This window comes from Megascapheus bottae, chromosome 34, assembly GCF_031878675.1.
Source record: "Megascapheus bottae isolate mThoBot1 chromosome 34, mThoBot2.hap1, whole genome shotgun sequence".
NCBI classification, from domain to species: Eukaryota; Metazoa; Chordata; class Mammalia; order Rodentia; family Geomyidae; genus Megascapheus; species Megascapheus bottae.
In genome coordinates this window covers 4,059,633-4,076,890 of record NC_143542.1, presented here as the reverse complement: position 1 = coordinate 4,076,890, position 17,258 = coordinate 4,059,633, and the positions used below count along the sequence as shown (strand labels likewise).

The following is a 17,258-nucleotide window of genomic DNA, read 5'->3' as shown; positions in this document are numbered from 1 at the left end:
AGTATGGGTGACAGATGTCAATGTAGATGGAAATGGTAAAGTTGCCAAAGTAAACCACACCTTTTGTGATAAGGAGAGACTTGCGCTCTGTCTGCCTCAGCACCTGATTTATTCTTACAATGAAGAAGAACTGCTCGACTATGATTCAGTGGCAGAGCATCAACTTGGCGAGCATGAAGGCCCGAGTACAAACCCTTTAGTACCCACAGCAAAGAAGAGTCTAGCTGCCCAGACCCCATGGAGCAACTGAAGATGATCAAGATGCTGGCTCTGGGACTAGCCTTTCTGGCTTTGGTGAGTACTTCTCTTGCCTCTTTACTGGCTCTTCTTCTTCGCTTGGGTCTGGATTGCTTGAATGGTCTTCTTTAGAAGAGGAGACCGAGAAAAGCTCAGTCTTCTTGTTTCCACCCCTGGGTGGTTTCAAGAACTGTAAGTACACAGTGATATGTTAGCCTCAGAACTAGGGTAAGCAGGTTCGATCTGGAAATCTAAGATATAAACCCAGAAAGGAATTTTTTTTTTTTTGCCAGTCCTGGGCTTGAGCTCAGGGCCTGAGCACTGTCCTTGGACTTTCTCAAGGCTAGAGCTCTACCACTTGAGCCTCAGCACCACTTCCGGCTTTTTTTCTATGTATGTGGTACCGAGGAATTGAACCCGGGTCTTCGTGCATGCTAGGCAAGCACTCTACCACTAGGCCAAACTCCCGACCCTCAGAAAGGAATTATTGCAAAGAAATCACAGTGGAAAAAATGAGTTAGGGATTGACCTCACTTTTTTTATTTCTGTTTTTCCTGGCCCCAAATTTTTCTTTAAGTAGCTAAAATGAACCTTTGTTGCTCTTTTCAGAAAAAATAAACAGCCGGCCCCGTGGCTTACACCTGTAATCCTAGCTATTCAGGAGGCTGAGATCTGAGGATCAAGGTTCAAAGCCAACCCTGGCACAAAAGGACCTGAGACTCTTATCTCCAATTAACCTCTTGGAAAATGGGAAGTGGGGCTTGGCTCAAGAGTAGGGTGGTAGCCTTTAGCTGAAGAGCTCAAGGACAGGGCCTAGGTCAAGTTCAAGCCCCATAACCCACAAAAATAAATAAATAAATAAACAAACAGAAGCCTTCTGGAAAAGAACTCTCCTGATCATTAGTCAAAGCTAATTTCAACTCATATTTTAACAACTAATTGAGTAATTAGTATTTAAACAACAGGATGTTTTTCCTTAAAAATAAATAGTTAGAAGACTGGGTGCTGGTGGGTCAAGTTGTAATTGTGTAGCTAAGATCTCAGGATCAAAGTCAGTTGACCAGGAAAGTTGGTGAGAGACTCATTTTCAATTTACCAGCAAAAAATAAAAGAAACAACAACAACAAAACAGAAGTAGAGGGCCAGGAGTTTTGCTTAATGGTAGAGTATTTGCCTAGCATGCACGAAACCTGGGTTTGATTCCTTGGTACCACATACATAGAAAAATGCTGGAAGTGGTACTGTGGCTCAAGTGGTAGAGCACTATCCTTGAGAAAGCTCAAGGACAGTGCTCAGTCCCTGAGCTCAAGCCTAGGACTGGCAGGGAAAAAAGCCAAAAAACAAAAAACAGAAATAGAGCTATGGCTCAAGAGATAGAGAGCCAGGGACCAGAAGTTTGGCCTAGTGGTAGAGTACTTGCCTAGCATGCACAAAAACCAGGGTTGGATTCTTCCGGTACCACATACATAGAGAAGCCAGAAGTGGTGCTGTGGCCTAAGTGGCAGAGCACTAGTCTTGAGGAAAGCCCAAGGACAGTGCTCAGACCCTGAGTTAAGCCCCAGGACTTTTGAAAAAAAGAAAGGGGGGGGGGATGAATGAGAGAGAAAGCCAGTTGAGCAAAAAAAAAAAAAAAAGCTAGGGATAGTACCTAAGCTTGAATTCAAGCCCCAGGACCAGACAACTATCTATCTATCTACATATATACATATATATACACATATGACTTTTCTCTAAAGTAAATGGGTTGAGAACTTGGACTTTGAAAGTAGTGAGTTTAACAGGAATATTTTAATACCTTAATCCCAATGTGCTATGAAACGGAGTCATTTTCCACATCTCTGTCAGAAAACTGAGTCGTGAGTACTAGGACAACAGGAGAGAATGAAGGCAGAGACATCCATAGATCTGGGCAGGCTTTACTCGTTACTGCAGAAGGACTCCACGTTTCACTGGAGCAGGGGTGGAAAAACAAAGAGCAAGGAGGGGGAGGAGGGAGCTATGGTTTTTCTACACTGGAGGGAGAGAGTTTCTTTTGAAAGTCCTTGTAGTTGTAGCAGACTGGCTAGTGTCCTCGCAGCTAGGGCGTACGGTGCACTTTCAGGCAAGTACATTACCACTAGGCCCAATCCCGGTCCCCCAGCTATGTGCTTTTGCCTTCTCAAGGGCAGCTCCCCCACCCCCAGCAGGGAGCTCTCACTGATAGCTAATGTGCTTTCTGATCTCCTTTATTACTCCATCATGCTGATAACCATGATGTTAAAATTATTGTAATCCTGGGCTAGGACTTTGGCCTAGTGGTAGAGTGCTGGCCTAGCATGCACAAAGACCCGGTTTCTATTCCTCGGTACCACATACATAGAAAAAAGCTGGAAGTGGTGCTGTGGCTCAAGTGGTAGAATTCTAACCTTAGAAAGGTTCAAGGACAGTGCTCAGGCCCTGAGTGTAAGCCCCACGACTGGCAAAAAACAACAACAAAAAATTATTGTGAGTCTAATTCTTTAGCAACAAGGAGAAGGGTCACCATCACCCCTGGGCGTCATGGATAAATCTTGCCTGGCATGTCCGACTAGGTCTTCTGCCATCTTCTCTGTCTCTGTGAGTCTATTCACGTGGACACCAGAGGCCCCTTCGTGTTTTCCACTGTGTAGTGACGGATCTCTTCCTCTTTTTAGACATTAAATGATAACTATTATGGGGCCGGGAGTTTGGCCTAGTGGTTAAAGTGCTTGCCTAGCATGCATGAAGACCCGGGTTCGATTCCTCGGTACCACATACATAGAAAAAAGCCAGAAGTGGTGCTGAGGCTCAAGTGGTAGAGCTCTAGCCTTGAGAAAGTCCAAGGACAGTGCTCAGGCCCTGAGCTCAAGCCCAGGACTGGCAAAAAAAAAAAAATGATAACTATTATATATCAAAAGCGCACATAAAAACTGTAAGTACTCAATAAAAATCCAATAAACCACACCTGAGCATCATAATGCATATAAGGAAGTTGAAGTAACTAACAAGAACCACCTCTCAGGCCCTAGTTTCCAACACTAGACCTTTTTTTCCTTTCCATTTTAAATGCTCAATAAAAGTAAAATACATCATACCTAGGTACTATATGCAAATAAGGAAACTGAAATACCAACAGGAGCCTCCTGTCAGGCCCTCATTTCCATTAGACCTTTTTTCCTTTTCATTCCAAGGTGACAATACCTGACTTACCAGACTAGTATAGTTAATCTTCCTTTTTTTTTGTTTTGTCAATCCTGGGGCTTGAACCACTAGAAAATCAGAAGTGGCGCTGTGACTCAAAGTGGTATACTTTTTATGTACCATATTTTGTGATGTTTTTCTATGCTATTGTGTGAAGTTAGTCATCACATGAGAATGAACAGATAGTATTTCCATAGATGTACTTCAAGTACTTTATCTATTACTGTTTATCACTTGTATTGTTTGTGAAGATGTGTGTTGTTTTCAATTTGGGCATATATATATATATATATATATATATTTTTTTTTTTTTTTGTCACTCATGGGGCTTGAACTCTGGGCCTGGGCACTATCCCTGAGCTCTTCAGCTCAAGGCTACTGCCCTACTCATTGAGCCACAGCCCCACTCTCCGTTTTCTAGAGGTTAATTGGAGATAAGAGTCTCAGGTCCTTTAGTGCCTGGGCTGGCTTTGAACCTTGATCCTCAGATCTCAGCCTCCTGTGTAGCTAGGATTATAGGCATGAGCCACTGCGCCTGGCTATTTTTTTTTTTTTTGCCAGTCCTGGGCTTGGGCTCAGGGCCTGAGCACTGTCCTTGGACTTTCTCAAGGCTAGAGCTCTACCACTTGAGCCTCAGCACCACTTTCGGCTTTTTGCTATATATGTGGTACCGAGGAATCGAACTCGGGTCTTCGTGCATGCTAGGCAAGCACTCCACCAGTAGGCCAAACTCCTGGCCTCATGGCTATTTTTTTTTTAATACCAGTACTGGGGTTTGAACTCAGGACCTTGCATTCTCAATTGGCTTTTTTTCACTCAAGGCTGAAGCTCTACCACTGGAGTCTGACCTCCACTTCCAGCTTTTTACTTGTTAATTGGAATAAGAATCTCACAACAGCCAGATAAGGGGGGCTCACACCTGTCATCCTAGCTACTCAGGAGGCTGAGATCTGAAGATCATGGTTCAAAGCCAGCGAGAGTGGGAAGGCCACAAGACTTGAAAAGACTAGAAAACCAGCAGAGCTGTGGCTCAAAATAGTAGAGCACTAGCCTTGACCACAAGAGCTCAGGCACTGTGCCAACACCCTGAGTTCAAGGGCCAGGACTGACTAAAAAAAAAAAAGAACCTCATGGACTTTCCAGGCTGGCTTTGAACTTCGAGCCTCAGATCTCAGCTTCGTGAGTAGCTAGGTCGTGGTGACTCAACTGTCAGTTAACGGCAAAGCAGTGCTGGGCAGGCCGGTGACCTGGGTGCTGAAGAGTGGACAGGACTAGAGGAGGGCACTGGAGGAGGAGGGCACTGGAGGAGGAGGGCACTGGAGGAGGAGGCCACTGGAGGAGGAGGGCACTGGAGGAGGAGGGCACTGGAGGAGGAGGCCACTGGAGGAGGAGGGCACTAGCTCTAGTGAATGAAGTCTCCTTCCCGGGAGGGAATGTGGGAACCTCAAGCCCCTCACGGCCCCCTCTGCTCACAGATGGTCTACGTCAAGCTGTCCTGGCCCGACGCCACCGTCTATCGACCCCCCCGGCCCTATCCCGCCTCTAAAAACACCTTCAGGACCACAGAACCTCCGTCCTTCTGGACATCGCTCCCTCGGGAGCTCGCCAACCTGACCAGTCTTCTCTACTGGCCTCGAACCCCTGGAGATGGGAAGGATCTTTTGGCCTCCACCAGCCCCCAGACCTCCACCTACTACCTGAGGGACCCTACCCAGGCCACCTATGTCCTAGGGGACCAGCTAGAGGCCACCCTGGTGGCCCGGGACCACAGGGGCAGGCCCAAGACCCATGGCGGGGACCTGTTCCAGGCACGGCTCCTGGGTCCGGAATTAAGAGCAGGGGTGCCAGGGGACGTGAAGGACCTGGAGAATGGCACCTACCTATTGACCTTTCCCCTGCTGTGGGCTGGGAGGGCTCGGGTTCAAGTCCGACTGATCCATTCCAGCGAGGCAGTCGGGGTTCTGCGGAGAATCTGGAGAGAGAACCGGGCCACCGTTAATTTTCGAGGCTATTTCCGGGGTCTGAAAGGGATGGAAGAGGTTACCATTTGTAATGTTGACCCCCATGCAACCGGAGCTAAAGGCTCTACGTGTCAATACAGAGATGAGGTTTCCGGTGAGCTCTGGTTCTGTGCTGTGCCCCCTACTCTCCCCTGCAGCTCCTTGGTTGGTCATTCAAGTGGAAGTTACCTGAAGGTGACCACACGCCAAGAGGACCAGTTGCTGGCATGGTGAGACTCAGAGAATCTGTGATAGGTCAACCCTAAACCACACCCTGCCCTTTGCAAGCCCACCCTCATGCCCACTGCCATTTATTTATTCATCACATGTTGGTTGAGCACCTACTTTGTCAAGTTAGAGCTACACAGGCTATTTATTCAGAGGCTCAGCTTCTGTCGTCATTGATCTCAGGCTTAAAGGACTAGAAGAGATAGCAGTCAAGATACAGCAAATCGTCTCAGGGCAAATATGCAGGCTGGAGAAGTGACTCAGAGGCTGAGATCTGAGGATCATGGCTAGAAACTGGCTTAAGCACAATGTCCATGAGACGTCTATTTTTGTCAGTTTTGGGGGCTTGAACTCTGGGCCTGGGCACTGTCCCTGAGCTCTTCAGCTCAAGACTACCACCCTACTCCTGGAGCCACAGCCCATTTGGAGCTAAGAGTTTCTAGGTCTTTTAGGCTGGCTTTGAATGGCGATCCTCAGATCTCAGCCTCCTGAGTAGCTAGAATTACAGGCGTGAGCCTTGGAGCTTAGCTCTAGGAGACTCATCTCCAGTTAATCACCAAAAAGTTAGAAATGGAGGTGTGGCTCAAGTGATAGAGAGTCAGCCTTCATAGAAAAAGTCAAGCAAGATGGTGAGGCCCCGAGTTCAAATCACACACATACACATCACAAACTCTGGTGGCATGGTTCAAATGGTAAGAGTTGAGGAACCAAAATAATGACAGTTAAGCATAAGACATTGAGCCAGGTGCTATGGCCTCACACCTTTATTTCTCAGGAATAAATGCATGAGTATAATTTCTCAGTTTTGTGATTGGTGGATGTTTAGTTTTATAGGAAACAGCCATTTTTTGGGTGGTGAGGAAACCAGGTGGCTGTATTGTATTATAGTCCCAGTAGTCACGTTAAAAAAAAGTTCAGTTTCTCTCAATTCTGCCTCGCAAGGCCATGAGTTCAAATCCCAGTACCACCAAAACACAACAAATCTAGAAACTATTTTACTGGATGCCCTTCCCTGCATCTTACCCCAGGAATGTGACGGATAAGCTGCTTCCCGAGGGCATCTCTCCAATCCTGATCAGACCCTCCGCCACTGAGAACATCAGTGTGGGTAAGAGGCCTGGGAGATACTGGGGGGAGGGACATGGGAGATTGGGCAGTGTTAATGATTTTGATTAATTTTATTTCTCTAAATGCCATTTCAAGTTTGGCCTCTCCCTGCAGAACAGTGTTTTATAATGTTTAGTGCCATGAGCTATAAAATCAGACTTCTCCATTCCAGTGCTATCCCTGTTACTCTTTTTTTTTGTGTGTGTGTGTGCCAATTCTGGGGCTTGAACTCATGGCCTGAGCACTGTCCTTGAGCTTTTTCCCCAAGACTAGCACTCTACTACTTGAGCCACAGCACCACTTCTGGCTTTTTCTAGGTATGTGATACCAAGGAATCAAACCCAGGTCTTTGTGCATGCTAGGCAAGCCCTCTACTACTAGGCCATACTCCTGGGCTCTCAATATGTTTTTTTTTTTTTTTTTTTTTTTTTTTGCCAGTCCTGGGCTTGAGCTCAGGGCCTGAGCACTGTCCTTGGACTTTCTCAAGGCTAGAACTCTACCACTTGAGCCTCAGCACCACTCCCAGCTTTTTCTATATATGTGGTACCAAGGAATCGAACCCAGGTCTTCATGCATGCTAGGCAAGCACTTTAACCACTAGGCAAAACTCCCGGCCTCTCAATATGTTTTCATGTGGCTCAAGTGATAGACTGTTTGCCTTGATTAAAAAGGCCAGGCAAGAATGTGAGTCCCTGATTTCAAGACCCAGGGACAAAAAGGTTTTATAAAAGAGGTGAAATGATACACAATGAGCAGGGCGCAGTGGTGGCTCAGGCCTGCAGTCGTAGCTAATCAGGAGGCTGAGATCTGAGGATTGTAGTTCAAAGCCAACTGGGGCACTAAAGAACATGAGACTCTTATCTCTAACCTCTAGAAAAGGGAAAGTAGGGTATGGCTCCTGTGGTAGGGTGGTAGCCTTGAACTGAAGAGCTCAGGTACAGCACCGAAGCCCAGAGTTCAAGTCCCATGACCCACAAAAAAAAAAAAAGAGAGAGAGAAATGGTACACATCAGAGCACATAGGAGAAGAGATCTAATCTATCTAATCTATTATTATAAGACAAGATATATTTGCTCTTGTTTTTGGTGGGTTTTTTTTGTCCCTAATTAGTTTGGCTGTTCTGTTTTCCTCCTTTCCATAACAGCTCTGCTCCCTCAGCAACCATGCCACCCAGGCCTCCCGTCTCCAAAGCCCTCTGGCTTCTATTACCAAAACAAATGGCAGTCACTGGCCTGCTCTGCGCGCTCCTTCTCCAGTGTAGACAGCATCCTGAGCTGCCTGGCCGGCCACGTGATCCACATGATGGGAGACTCCACGATGCGGCAATGGTGGGAGTATCTGCGGGACACGGTGCCCTGTGAGTGGTGGCCGGGGGAGGCACAGGAGATGGGGAGAAGGGTGGCTCGGTGGGCCCGAAGAGCCTGGGCCCAGCCCTGTGATCAACAGAAAAAGAGGGCTGCACAATCTGATATGAACCCCGGATCCTTGTCTTTCCTGTCACCACAGCGCTGAAGCCAATAAATCTACACTCTACGTATCAGGTGGGACCCCTGATGGCTGTGGAGACTGCACGGGGCATTGTGCTGCACTGGCGTGCCCACGGCTGGCCCCTGCGCTCCTCCCGCACGCCCGTAGCTTCCCTGCACTCTGTGGCCAAGGAACTGGACGGCTTGGCTGGGGGTCCTCGTGTGGTGGTGGTGTTTGGTCTCGGAGCCCATTTTACCACTTTCCCTCCATCCATCTTTGTGCGACGTCTGGTAGGGATTCGAGAAGCTGTGATGGCCCTGCTGGCCCGGGAGCCCCACACGCTTGTGGTCATTAAACTAGCCAACACTGGCTATAAATCTGTGTACGGCAGTGACTGGTTCACCCTGCAGGTGAACCGGCTGCTCCGAGCTGCCTTCAACGACCTCCCTGTGGCTTTTGTGGACGCCTGGGATATGACTTCCAGCCTGGCTGTGCCTGACAACATTCACCCAAAGAGGCTCATTGTCCAAAATGAGGTAGCCGTCCTTCTGTCCTTCATCTGTCCTTCCTGAGTGCTCCGGAAAAGACTGGCTCTGTGCTGGCAGAGAGCCTGGGGCCTGGCCATTAGAATGACGAAGAGCTATTGTGAAGCACTGAACAAACCATTAATTCAGGGAAGAGTGATTTTCTCAGATGGACTGCCTCTGCCTGGATGGGATTAACCACTCACATTTTGGTGAACACCTTTCTATGTATGTGATGTAGGTGTCCATATATACATCTATCTATACATACGCAATACATAAATGAGATTTTTATATGTTTGCTGTTATTGTTCTTGTATCAGAGCTTGAACAACTCACAGCCTCAAGTTCTTGTTTAGCTTTATTGTTTTTATTTTTTTTTGTGGATCATGGGGCTTGAACTTGGCCTGGGTGTTGTCCTTGAGCTATACAGCTCAAGGCTACCACCCTACCCAAGAGCCAAGCCCCACTTCCCTTTTCTAGAAGTTAATTGGAGATAAGAGTCTCAGGTCCTTTAGTGCCTGGGCTGGCTTTGAACTGCAATATTCAGAACTCAGCCTCCTGGGTAGTTAGGATTACAGGCTTGAGCCACTGCACTCAGCTGGCTTTTTTTTTTTTTTGGCTCAGTGTAGATGCTGTGCCTCTGGCCCAGATTTTTGCTGGCTGATTGGGAGATGGAGTCTTCTCAGATTCTTTTTTTTTTTTGGCTTGAACTCAGGGCCTGAGCACTGTCCTTGGACTTTCTCAAGGCTAGAGCTCTACCACTTGAGCCTCAGCACCACTTCCGGCTTTTTTCTATGTATGTGGTACCGAGGAATCGAACCCGGGTCTTCATGCATGCTAGGCAAGCACTTTAACCACTAGGCCAAACTCCCGGCCCTTCTCAGATTCTTATATTGGCTGGCTTTAAACTTGGATCCTCAGGTCTCCAAATTTTTAGTAGCTAGGATAAGAAATGAGCTACTGGTGCCCGCCAGTATGGGGTTAGAACTCAGGTCCTGGGCACTGTTCTGGAGCTTTTGTACTCTAGGCTAGCATTCTGTCATTTGAGCCACAGCCCCGCTTCTGATTAATTCTTGTCTAAAATGGCTCTGAAATCCTTAAACCTCAGCCTCCAGATTAGCTAGGATTACAGGCATGGGCCACAGGTGCCAGCTTCAGTAAACATTTTCTGTCTGTGTGCTGGACCTGGGGCTTAAACTCTGGATTTGTCACTGAGCTTTTTTTTTCTTTTCTTTTTTCGGTGGGTCATTGGGGCTTGAACTTGGGGCCTGGACACCGCCCCGAGCTCTTCAGCTCAAGACTCCCACCCTACCCCTGCAGCCACAGCCCCACTTCCCTGGCTTCATGCATGCTGGCGGAACACTCTACCACTAAGCCACCTTCCCAGTCCCCTGTTTGTTTTTTAATGGTCTAGGAGTCAAGCTATCTGCCCTCCACAGGATTCTAATGGCTGTCCTCATGCCTACAATGTCCTTCTCCCAGATCTTCGCATAGCTGGCTTTTCTTTTCATGTCTTATCTAATGAGACCCTTCTCTCACTTCTGGTGTAGATAATCTCTTCATCTTGCTCTGGAACTCCTCACTTCTTCCTCTCAGCTTGCTCACTGCTTAAGCCATGCCTACAGCACAGCATAAGGCTAGTTAATGGAGACAGAGCCTCACGGACTTCTGCCCCAGCTGCCTTCCAACTCTGAACCTCCAGATCCCAGCCCGGATTATAAATCACTACCCCTATTTATCACTGTTACCACTAACCACAAGCTTAACTATTTGGCTGCTCCCATTTTTTTTTTAAATAATCTCAACAGAAGGGGATTTCCATTGAACAGGGAGGTGACCTGGCTCACTACTGAATCGCACGACTTATGACAGAGCTTGGGATGTTGCAGGTTAAATACCCACTGAGTGGCTCAACATCAGTGGCTGGCACCTGTAGTCTTAGCTACCCAGGAGGCCAAGGTCTGAGGATCGAGGTTTGAACCTAGCCCAGGTAGGAAAGTCTGTGGCACTCCTGTTGCCAGTTAACCACCAAAAAAGCTGGACGTAGGGCTAGGTGGTTCAAGTAGTAGAACACTAGCCCTGAGCTAAAAAACTAAGTGACAGCACCCAGACCCAGAGCTCAAATTCCACTATAGGCGCTGGAATTAAAAAGCTCCTGTAAACAGGTGAATGAACTAAAAATCAGCTGAGCTCTGAGCTCTGAAGTCTACAGCACCCTAGGGAAAACAGCTATAGGCCAAAGTGATCCCTGATCACTACTGTGAAATCGTGTGTGTGTGTGTGTGTGTGTGTGTGTGAGACTACCACCATGCACATCTCACATCTACATCTGAACAGCACGATTTCCAATGCAACGTGTCTCTTTTTATTTCGGAGGAGGCCGGGGAGAGCGTCCTTTCCTTTTCCGGAGGTGCACAGAGCTGAGCCAGTCCTCCTCCCTGGTGCGGATGGGGAGACAGGCAGGGTGATATCGGTGGCCACCGAGGAGCACTGTGTCCGTTTTGGAGCTGTCCGCAGGAAGACCAGAAGAACCACGCCTGCTTGCTCTGCCTCGGGCTGGCCACGTGCCGGCCAGGGGGCCCTCGGGGGCGGAGGGTGGGCGGCGGCCCCTCCCCGGCGGCCTGCTGCGGGTCAGGTCCTCAGGTCCGGCCGGGAGTCCCCGCACCTCCTGGCCTCCGCCGCTTCTCGGACTACCCTGAAGGGGGGTCCGTGGCCGGGCACCACCACGTCCGCGGTGGCCAGGACCCTCTGCCGGCTCCGCTCCTGGGCCACGGGGTCCTCGCTCAGCTCCCGCCACACGTCCTCGTCCCGGGCGCGCTCGAACACGTCGCCCGCCAGCACCACGGTGCCCAGCGCGGTGCCCGCCACCGCCACGCTCACGTCGCGCCGGCCCCCGTGGCCCGGCGTGGCCCACACCTCGAGGCCGGGCCCCAGGCACAGGGGCCGCTCCTCGCTCAGGCCGTGGGGCAGGTAGCGGCCCCCGGGGAGGCAGAAGTCGTGCGAGACCAGCAGAGCCGCCCCCGGGAACAGCCCCAGGTTCCCGATGTGGTCCGAATGCCCGTGCGTCCCCACCACCAGAGTCACGTCCCCCGGGCCCACGCCCTGGGCCGCCAGGGCCCCCAGCAGCGCCTCCCGAGCCCAGGGGCCCCCGGTGTCCACCAGCACGGGGCCCCGCGCCGCCTCCTCCAGGGCGGCCTCCGCGCCGCAATTCGCCGACAGCGTCGCCCCGCGGCCGGAGGCCGAAGCCCAGCACCGGGGCAGCACCAGCGTCACCGAGCCGTCGGCGCACACCGCGGCGCCCGCACCCTCCCGCTCGGCGTAGCCCCGCCGCAGGACCACCACGGAGTAGGGGTCGCCGGGCACCAGCCAAGGGGGCTCGTCCCTGGGCAGCGGCTCCGTCCTCGCCACGCTGCTCATGGCAGCGCTGAGAGAGAAAGCGGGGCTGCGGGCGATCGCCCGGTCCCTCGAGTCTCCGCCGCTCTCGGCTCGGCGCCAACCGTCCCGCTCTCACGGTGGTATCGCCCACAACGCCAGCAGTCCCCGCCCCTTCCGCCTCCGCCAGGCCCCGCCCCCGTGGCCCCGCCCCTTCCGCCTCCGCCAGGCCCCGCCCCCGTGGCCCCGCCCCTTCCGCCTCCGCCAGGCCCCGCCCCCGCGCGGCCCCGCCCCCTCAAGCACGGCCTCTCCCTTCCTTTTCCTTTCCTCCCCTCCATCCCCGGCCGCCGTTTACCTCGGACCTGGTCGTTCCGCCACGTGAGACCTGGCGCGGGAGCGCGGGGGTGGGGATGAGGTCTTAGGTTTGTCCCGTGCGAGCTCCTGTAGACTCGGCGTGGCGGCCAGCGCGGCGCCACGTCCCCCGCCCGCCCGGGCGGAGACCCCCCCCCCCCCCCCCCCCCGCCACCTCCGCCGGCGACACCGCCGGCCGCCCCTGGCCACCCGAGGGGACCGAGGCCGCCGCCTCACCTACCAGTTATGTGCGCACGGCCCGGCTCATTGGTTTTTTTTGTTCTCAAAGTTTAATAGCGCTCTAGAAAATATGGCACTTGGTGAGTATGAAGTGGACGCAGCCCCGCCGGCCCGGTCGGCCCCGCCCCACCCCGGGCCCCGCTGGCCCCGGGCCTGGACGCGGCTGCTCGGCCTTCTTAGCTGGGTCTCTCGCCAGATCCCTTTAAGGGATCTCCCCAGGATGTGCTGTCCCCACACAGGTGACAGGGGCCCGAGGGCGGGCTGAGGGCTGATCTACGAAGGCAAGCCGTGGATGGGGCTCCCACCTTCCCAGTCCTACTGTCCTGAACCCGCAAGACCCTGCCTGAGGTCAGGTGGGGCCCTTCACACGGACACACACACCCTTAAAGCTGTGCCACCCCCCTTCCCCACGACTCTTACCCCCACCCCGGGGCTAAAAGGCAAGGGTCAGAGATCCTCAGGGTCATGCTTGGCAAGGCCTGGCGCCTTAGTCATTTCTTCTTCCTCCTCCTCCTCCTCCTCTTCCACATCTTCTGGTCCATCTGTGGTCTTCTCCTTTCCTGTCCAGGTTTCCTGGAGACATGCTTGGTGGGATGAGAGAAGGTAGTTTGAATTTTGGCTTTGGAAATACAGGAGAGATGGGGGGGGGGGGAGAAAGCCCAAACCCCACACTTACCAGTTTCAGCAGCGGGGAGCACGTGACCTTCACAGAGGAAATGCTGTAAGGGCTGCTCTTGATGGTGGAAGTACCAGTCTCCCACGACATCTTCGTATTCTTCCAGCATGGTTTCACACTGGTCAAGTGGAAGGGCAGAAAGACCTTTTTGCTCTGTTGGGCTTTGGACACCCTTCTCTCATCTTCACTCTGTATATCTCAGCTATGGCTGACCTTGGTAGCCAGGACTTACTAGATGTGGGATGGTTATTCAACAAACCTTTAACAGCACCTGGTCTGCTGAGCAGGGAAACATATGGTCCATCTGCCTCCAGTATTTTCTTTGATGCTGACAGTGGGCCTTGAACTCAGGGCCTGGACACTTTTCCTAAGGTTTTTTTTTTTTTTTTTTTTTTATCTCAGGGATAGCTCTCTGCCACTTGGGTCACACTTCCACTTAACAGCTTTTTGCTGGTTAATGGAGATTAAAAAAAAAAAAATCACATTATTGCCTAGGCTGGCTTGGAACTTCCATCCTCAGATCTCAGCTTCCTGAATAAGCATGAGCCATGGTGCCTGGCAGTATTAGTTCTTGTTGTACTTGGATATATGTATATATATTTGGGGGGGGTCAGTTGTGGGGATTGAACTCAGGGCCTGGCCATTGTCTCTGAGCCTCTTTGCTCGAGGCTACTGCTCTACCACTTGAGCTACAGTGCCATTCTGTTTTTTGAGTGGCTAGCTGGAGATGAGAGTCTCACAGCCACTTTTCTTCCTGGGCTAGCTTCAAACCATGACCCTCGGATCTTAGCTGCCTGAGTAGCTAAGATGATAGGTGTGAGCTAAGCCTTGGGTGCCCGGCTAGTTGGGTGTGCTTTAATCAGTGTCACAGCCCTCATTCCGCCCATGCCCCTTGCTCAGAGGTGGACATCCCTACGGTCAGATCCCCTTTCAAGTCCCCTCTCACCTCCCTAGGACAGTGTGGTAATCTTACCTGCTTCTTTAAGAAGGTGACTTCCACGCTAGGCTCATCCCACAGCTCCAAAGGGATCCCCAGATCCACCTTCACTCCCTTTTGTACTAGGCCTTTCAGGGTTGCCATGGTCTGACTCTGACCCTAAGGGACAGAGAATTTGGAATCAGCGCAGACCATCTTTCCACCTCTTCCTTCCTCTTCCATTCATATCAGCTTTGTTAACTACTGAAGACGCAGGGGTGAGCTTGTGAGGGCGAGATGAAGGAGCCGGATTGTAAAAAGGGGGTATACCACAACTCAGGGACACCGGCAGATATCCCCCTCAAGGTAGTCAAGGGATAGAGAGCTTTGCTTCAAAGAGTTTGCTTCAGAGTTGTTCCTTGGGAAAGGATCTGACCTTGGCATATCTCAGCGATCCCTTGCGTTCAGCATGAACACTATAATCCAGGATCCGCTCACATAAATTCTCCAAGGCCTCTTCTAGCCTTGTCTCTCTGTAAGAAGAGAAGAAATAAGACTCTGTTGCTTTAGGAACTGGCAGTTCCGTGGAGGGTTGGAAGGCGGATGAGCACAAAGAAGAACTCACGAAACACTATAAGGCACATGTTTCTTCCTCTTGCCTGTGTCTAGTACCTGCCCCAGCTCTAGCACCTCTCGAGACCGGCCTGTGCGACTCAGCTCCTCCTGCAGCTCCCGGCTCAGCAGTTTACACACTGATAGTGAGGAGAGATGTGAAAAGGGATGAGAAATAACAAATGAACACATCAACACCTCATCCTGCAGTGGACCACAAGGCAGCAGAGCATGTCAGGACACATCGAAGCCAGACTGTCTGGGTTGGAATCTAGATTCAGCCCCTCAATCGCTGTATAATAACTGTGCTGTGTGTTGGTTTCTTCACCTCTTAATTTATTTCATAATGGTGCGATGTGGACTTAACATATGTAAAATCTCTAGAATAGTGTCTGGCACAAAGTGAACACTGAAATAAAAAAGGTGAAGAGACTTAACCAAAACACGAGGAAATGTAAAAAATCAAAGGTGTGTATATGTGTGTGTGAACTGGGGCATAAACTCAGGGCCTGGGCACTGTCCCTTAGCTTTTTCTTTTTTGTTAGACATGGGATTTGAACTCTGGGAAGTGGGGTTTGGCTCAAAAATAGGGCAGTAGCCTTGAGGTGAAGAGCTCAGGGACAGAGCCCAGGCCAAGTTCAAGCCCCATGACCCCCCCCCCACACACACAAAAGTCTCACAGACTTTTGTGCCCCAGCTGGCTTTGAACCTTAATCCTCAGATCTAAGCCTCCTGAGTAGCTAGGATTACAGGCATGAGCCACTGCACCCAGCAAAATCTTCAATTAACCAGCAAAAAAGCACAAAGGAGTGGTATGGCTCAAGTGGTATTGCACTAGCTTTGAGCAAAGTAAGCCAAGCAAGGGCTGAAGACTGGAGTTCAAGCCCCACAGTACTAGCACATAAAAAATAGCTATCCATTCTGCACAGGCTTTGGTTTCCATTAGTGTCTATATTACTGACCAACACATACCATGTGACCTGGCCTATGGTGGCTTCCAAGAAAAGCAATCGCGCATTCAGAAGTGACAAGGTGCCAGTAGTTCATACCCATATTCCAAGTTTCTCAGAAGACAGAGATTTGAGGATTGCAGTTCAAACTCAGCTAGTTCAGGAAAAACCAAGAGACTCCAATAAATCATCAAAAAGCCAGAAGCGAAGGTGTAGCTCAAGTGGCAGCAGAAAAAAATAGGCAAGATCACAGGCCTTGAGTTCAAGCCCTCAAACACACATTTAACTGTTCATTTTGATATTTAATGATAATTTTACTATTTTTTTTTAAAAAGGAAAGAAAAGAAATCCCCATAAAAAATTAAAGTCGGGCCAGACGTGTGACCGAGTGGTAGAGTGCTTGCCTAGCATGCACTAAACCCTGGGTTCGATTGCTCAGTGCCACATACACAGAAAAGGCTGGAAGTGTTACGATGGCTCAAGTGGTAGAGCTCTAGCCTTGAGGAAAGCTCAAGGACGATGCCCAGGCCCTGAGTTCAAACCCCAGGACTGGCAAAAGAAGAAAAAAAAAAAAGAAAGGTCACAAAGAAGTCAGGCAGTTAGGAACCACAGGGCGCCCATCTCCCGTGCGCCTCCTCCCTCGTAACCGCAGCTCAGTGCAGCGTCCACGCAGCACACCCCGCTGCGGAGCCCCGCGGATGGGGCGCTTCCAGCTGGCTTCCCGGGTGAGTCACCCCCAGAGGCCCCGAGGGGGGCGGCTAGCCTGTAATTGGGGAGCGTCTCTGCCGAGGCTGGGCACAGGATGTCCAGGAGATGGGAGCCTCAGCCCCGCCCCGAAGGGCTCCCTAGATGTGGGTCTGGTGGGGAACACCGGGCGGACCCGCTGAAGACACCGGGCAAAGTGGTCCAGGGCGGCGGGTCCGGAACTACATTCCCCACAATGCACCGGGGCCCCCGGGGACGCGCCGCGCAGCGCCGACACCCGCACGGGGCGGGGTGGGGGGGTGATGCTGTGCGCCCTCCCGGCGGCCCCTTCCCACCCCGCCACGCCGCGTGAGGCCGAGCCCCGCCCCCACCCCGGCCCCTTCCTCCGGGCCGCGAGCGGGGCTCCGGCTCGGCTACCTTCGCATCTGCTAGGCAAACGTTCTGTGTCATCGTCCTCCTCTTCTGGCGTCCCAGCCCCGGCACCGTACGCCGTCAACGTGAACAGGAATATCCCCAACCGCACCGGCCCCATGGCACAGCGCCGCCGTCCCCAAACAACCACCGCTCGCCCTCCAGCCAACTTCGGTGGGGGGGGGGGGGAGCGGGCCCTTTAAATTCAGAGGCGGGCGGCGGTGCCTGGGGAGAGGGCGGCGCGCATGCGCGCGCGCGGTT

General features: G+C 51.5%; 3 protein-coding genes and 1 long non-coding RNA gene across 5 annotated transcripts; 2 read left to right on the top strand and 2 right to left on the bottom strand.

The window, feature by feature from the left end:
- Positions 1–22: 22 nt before the first annotated feature.
- Positions 23–9,053, top strand: LOC150042677 (NXPE family member 3-like). Of its 2 annotated transcripts, XM_090324172.1 has the most exons (5): positions 23–294; positions 4,911–5,665; positions 6,692–6,771; positions 7,915–8,127; positions 8,277–9,053. In XM_090324172.1, exons 1-5 carry the CDS (start codon positions 238–240, stop codon positions 8,807–8,809), a joined length of 1,638 nt encoding a protein of 545 aa, XP_090180298.1. In that variant the 5' UTR covers positions 23–237; the 3' UTR covers positions 8,810–9,053. The 2 variants fall into 2 exon arrangements, with proteins under 2 accessions (XP_090180298.1, XP_090180296.1); XM_090324170.1 differs by lacking the exon at positions 23–294 and having other exon boundaries at positions 4,801–5,665.
- Positions 9,054–11,106: 2,053 nt separating this feature from the next.
- On the bottom strand, positions 11,107–12,311 carry Mblac1 (metallo-beta-lactamase domain containing 1). The gene has a single exon (XM_090324055.1). It carries the CDS (start codon positions 12,179–12,181, stop codon positions 11,396–11,398), a length of 786 nt encoding a protein of 261 aa, XP_090180181.1. The 5' UTR covers positions 12,182–12,311; the 3' UTR covers positions 11,107–11,395.
- Positions 12,312–12,658: 347 nt separating this feature from the next.
- Positions 12,659–15,374, top strand: LOC150042675 (uncharacterized). Its single transcript, XR_016533584.1, has 2 exons — positions 12,659–12,807; positions 14,989–15,374. It is a non-coding gene; the product is annotated as an uncharacterized LOC150042675 (long non-coding RNA).
- On the bottom strand, positions 13,159–17,208 carry Cnpy4 (canopy FGF signaling regulator 4). Its single transcript, XM_090324301.1, has 6 exons — positions 17,004–17,208; positions 14,945–15,071; positions 14,756–14,852; positions 14,377–14,499; positions 13,404–13,521; positions 13,159–13,311 (listed from the first exon to the last, which is right to left on the bottom strand). Exons 1-6 carry the CDS (start codon positions 17,116–17,118, stop codon positions 13,175–13,177), a joined length of 717 nt encoding a protein of 238 aa, XP_090180427.1. The 5' UTR covers positions 17,119–17,208; the 3' UTR covers positions 13,159–13,174.
- Between the last annotated feature and the right edge of the window lie 50 nt (positions 17,209–17,258).

Excerpts from the sequence above, each read along its gene's own strand:
- LOC150042677 (XM_090324170.1), top strand. The coding sequence starts at position 4,845 with ATGAAGTCTCCTTCCCGGGAGGGAATGTGGGAACCTCAAGCCCCTCAC. Across the intron at positions 5,666-6,691 it reads GAGGACCAGTTGCTGGCATG|GAATGTGACGGATAAGCTGC; the intron begins GTGAGACTCAGA and ends ATCTTACCCCAG. Across the intron at positions 8,128-8,276 it reads TCTGCGGGACACGGTGCCCT|CGCTGAAGCCAATAAATCTA; the intron begins GTGAGTGGTGGC and ends CTGTCACCACAG.
- Mblac1 (XM_090324055.1), bottom strand. The coding sequence starts at position 12,181 with ATGAGCAGCGTGGCGAGGACGGAGCCGCTGCCCAGGGACGAGCCCCCT.
- Cnpy4 (XM_090324301.1), bottom strand. The coding sequence starts at position 17,118 with ATGGGGCCGGTGCGGTTGGGGATATTCCTGTTCACGTTGACGGCGTAC. Across the intron at positions 15,072-17,003 it reads TTTGCCTAGCAGATGCGAAG|TGTGTAAACTGCTGAGCCGG; the intron begins GTAGCCGAGCCG and ends CCTCACTATCAG. Across the intron at positions 14,853-14,944 it reads CATGTGCCTTATAGTGTTTC|AGAGACAAGGCTAGAAGAGG; the intron begins GTGAGTTCTTCT and ends CTCTTCTTACAG.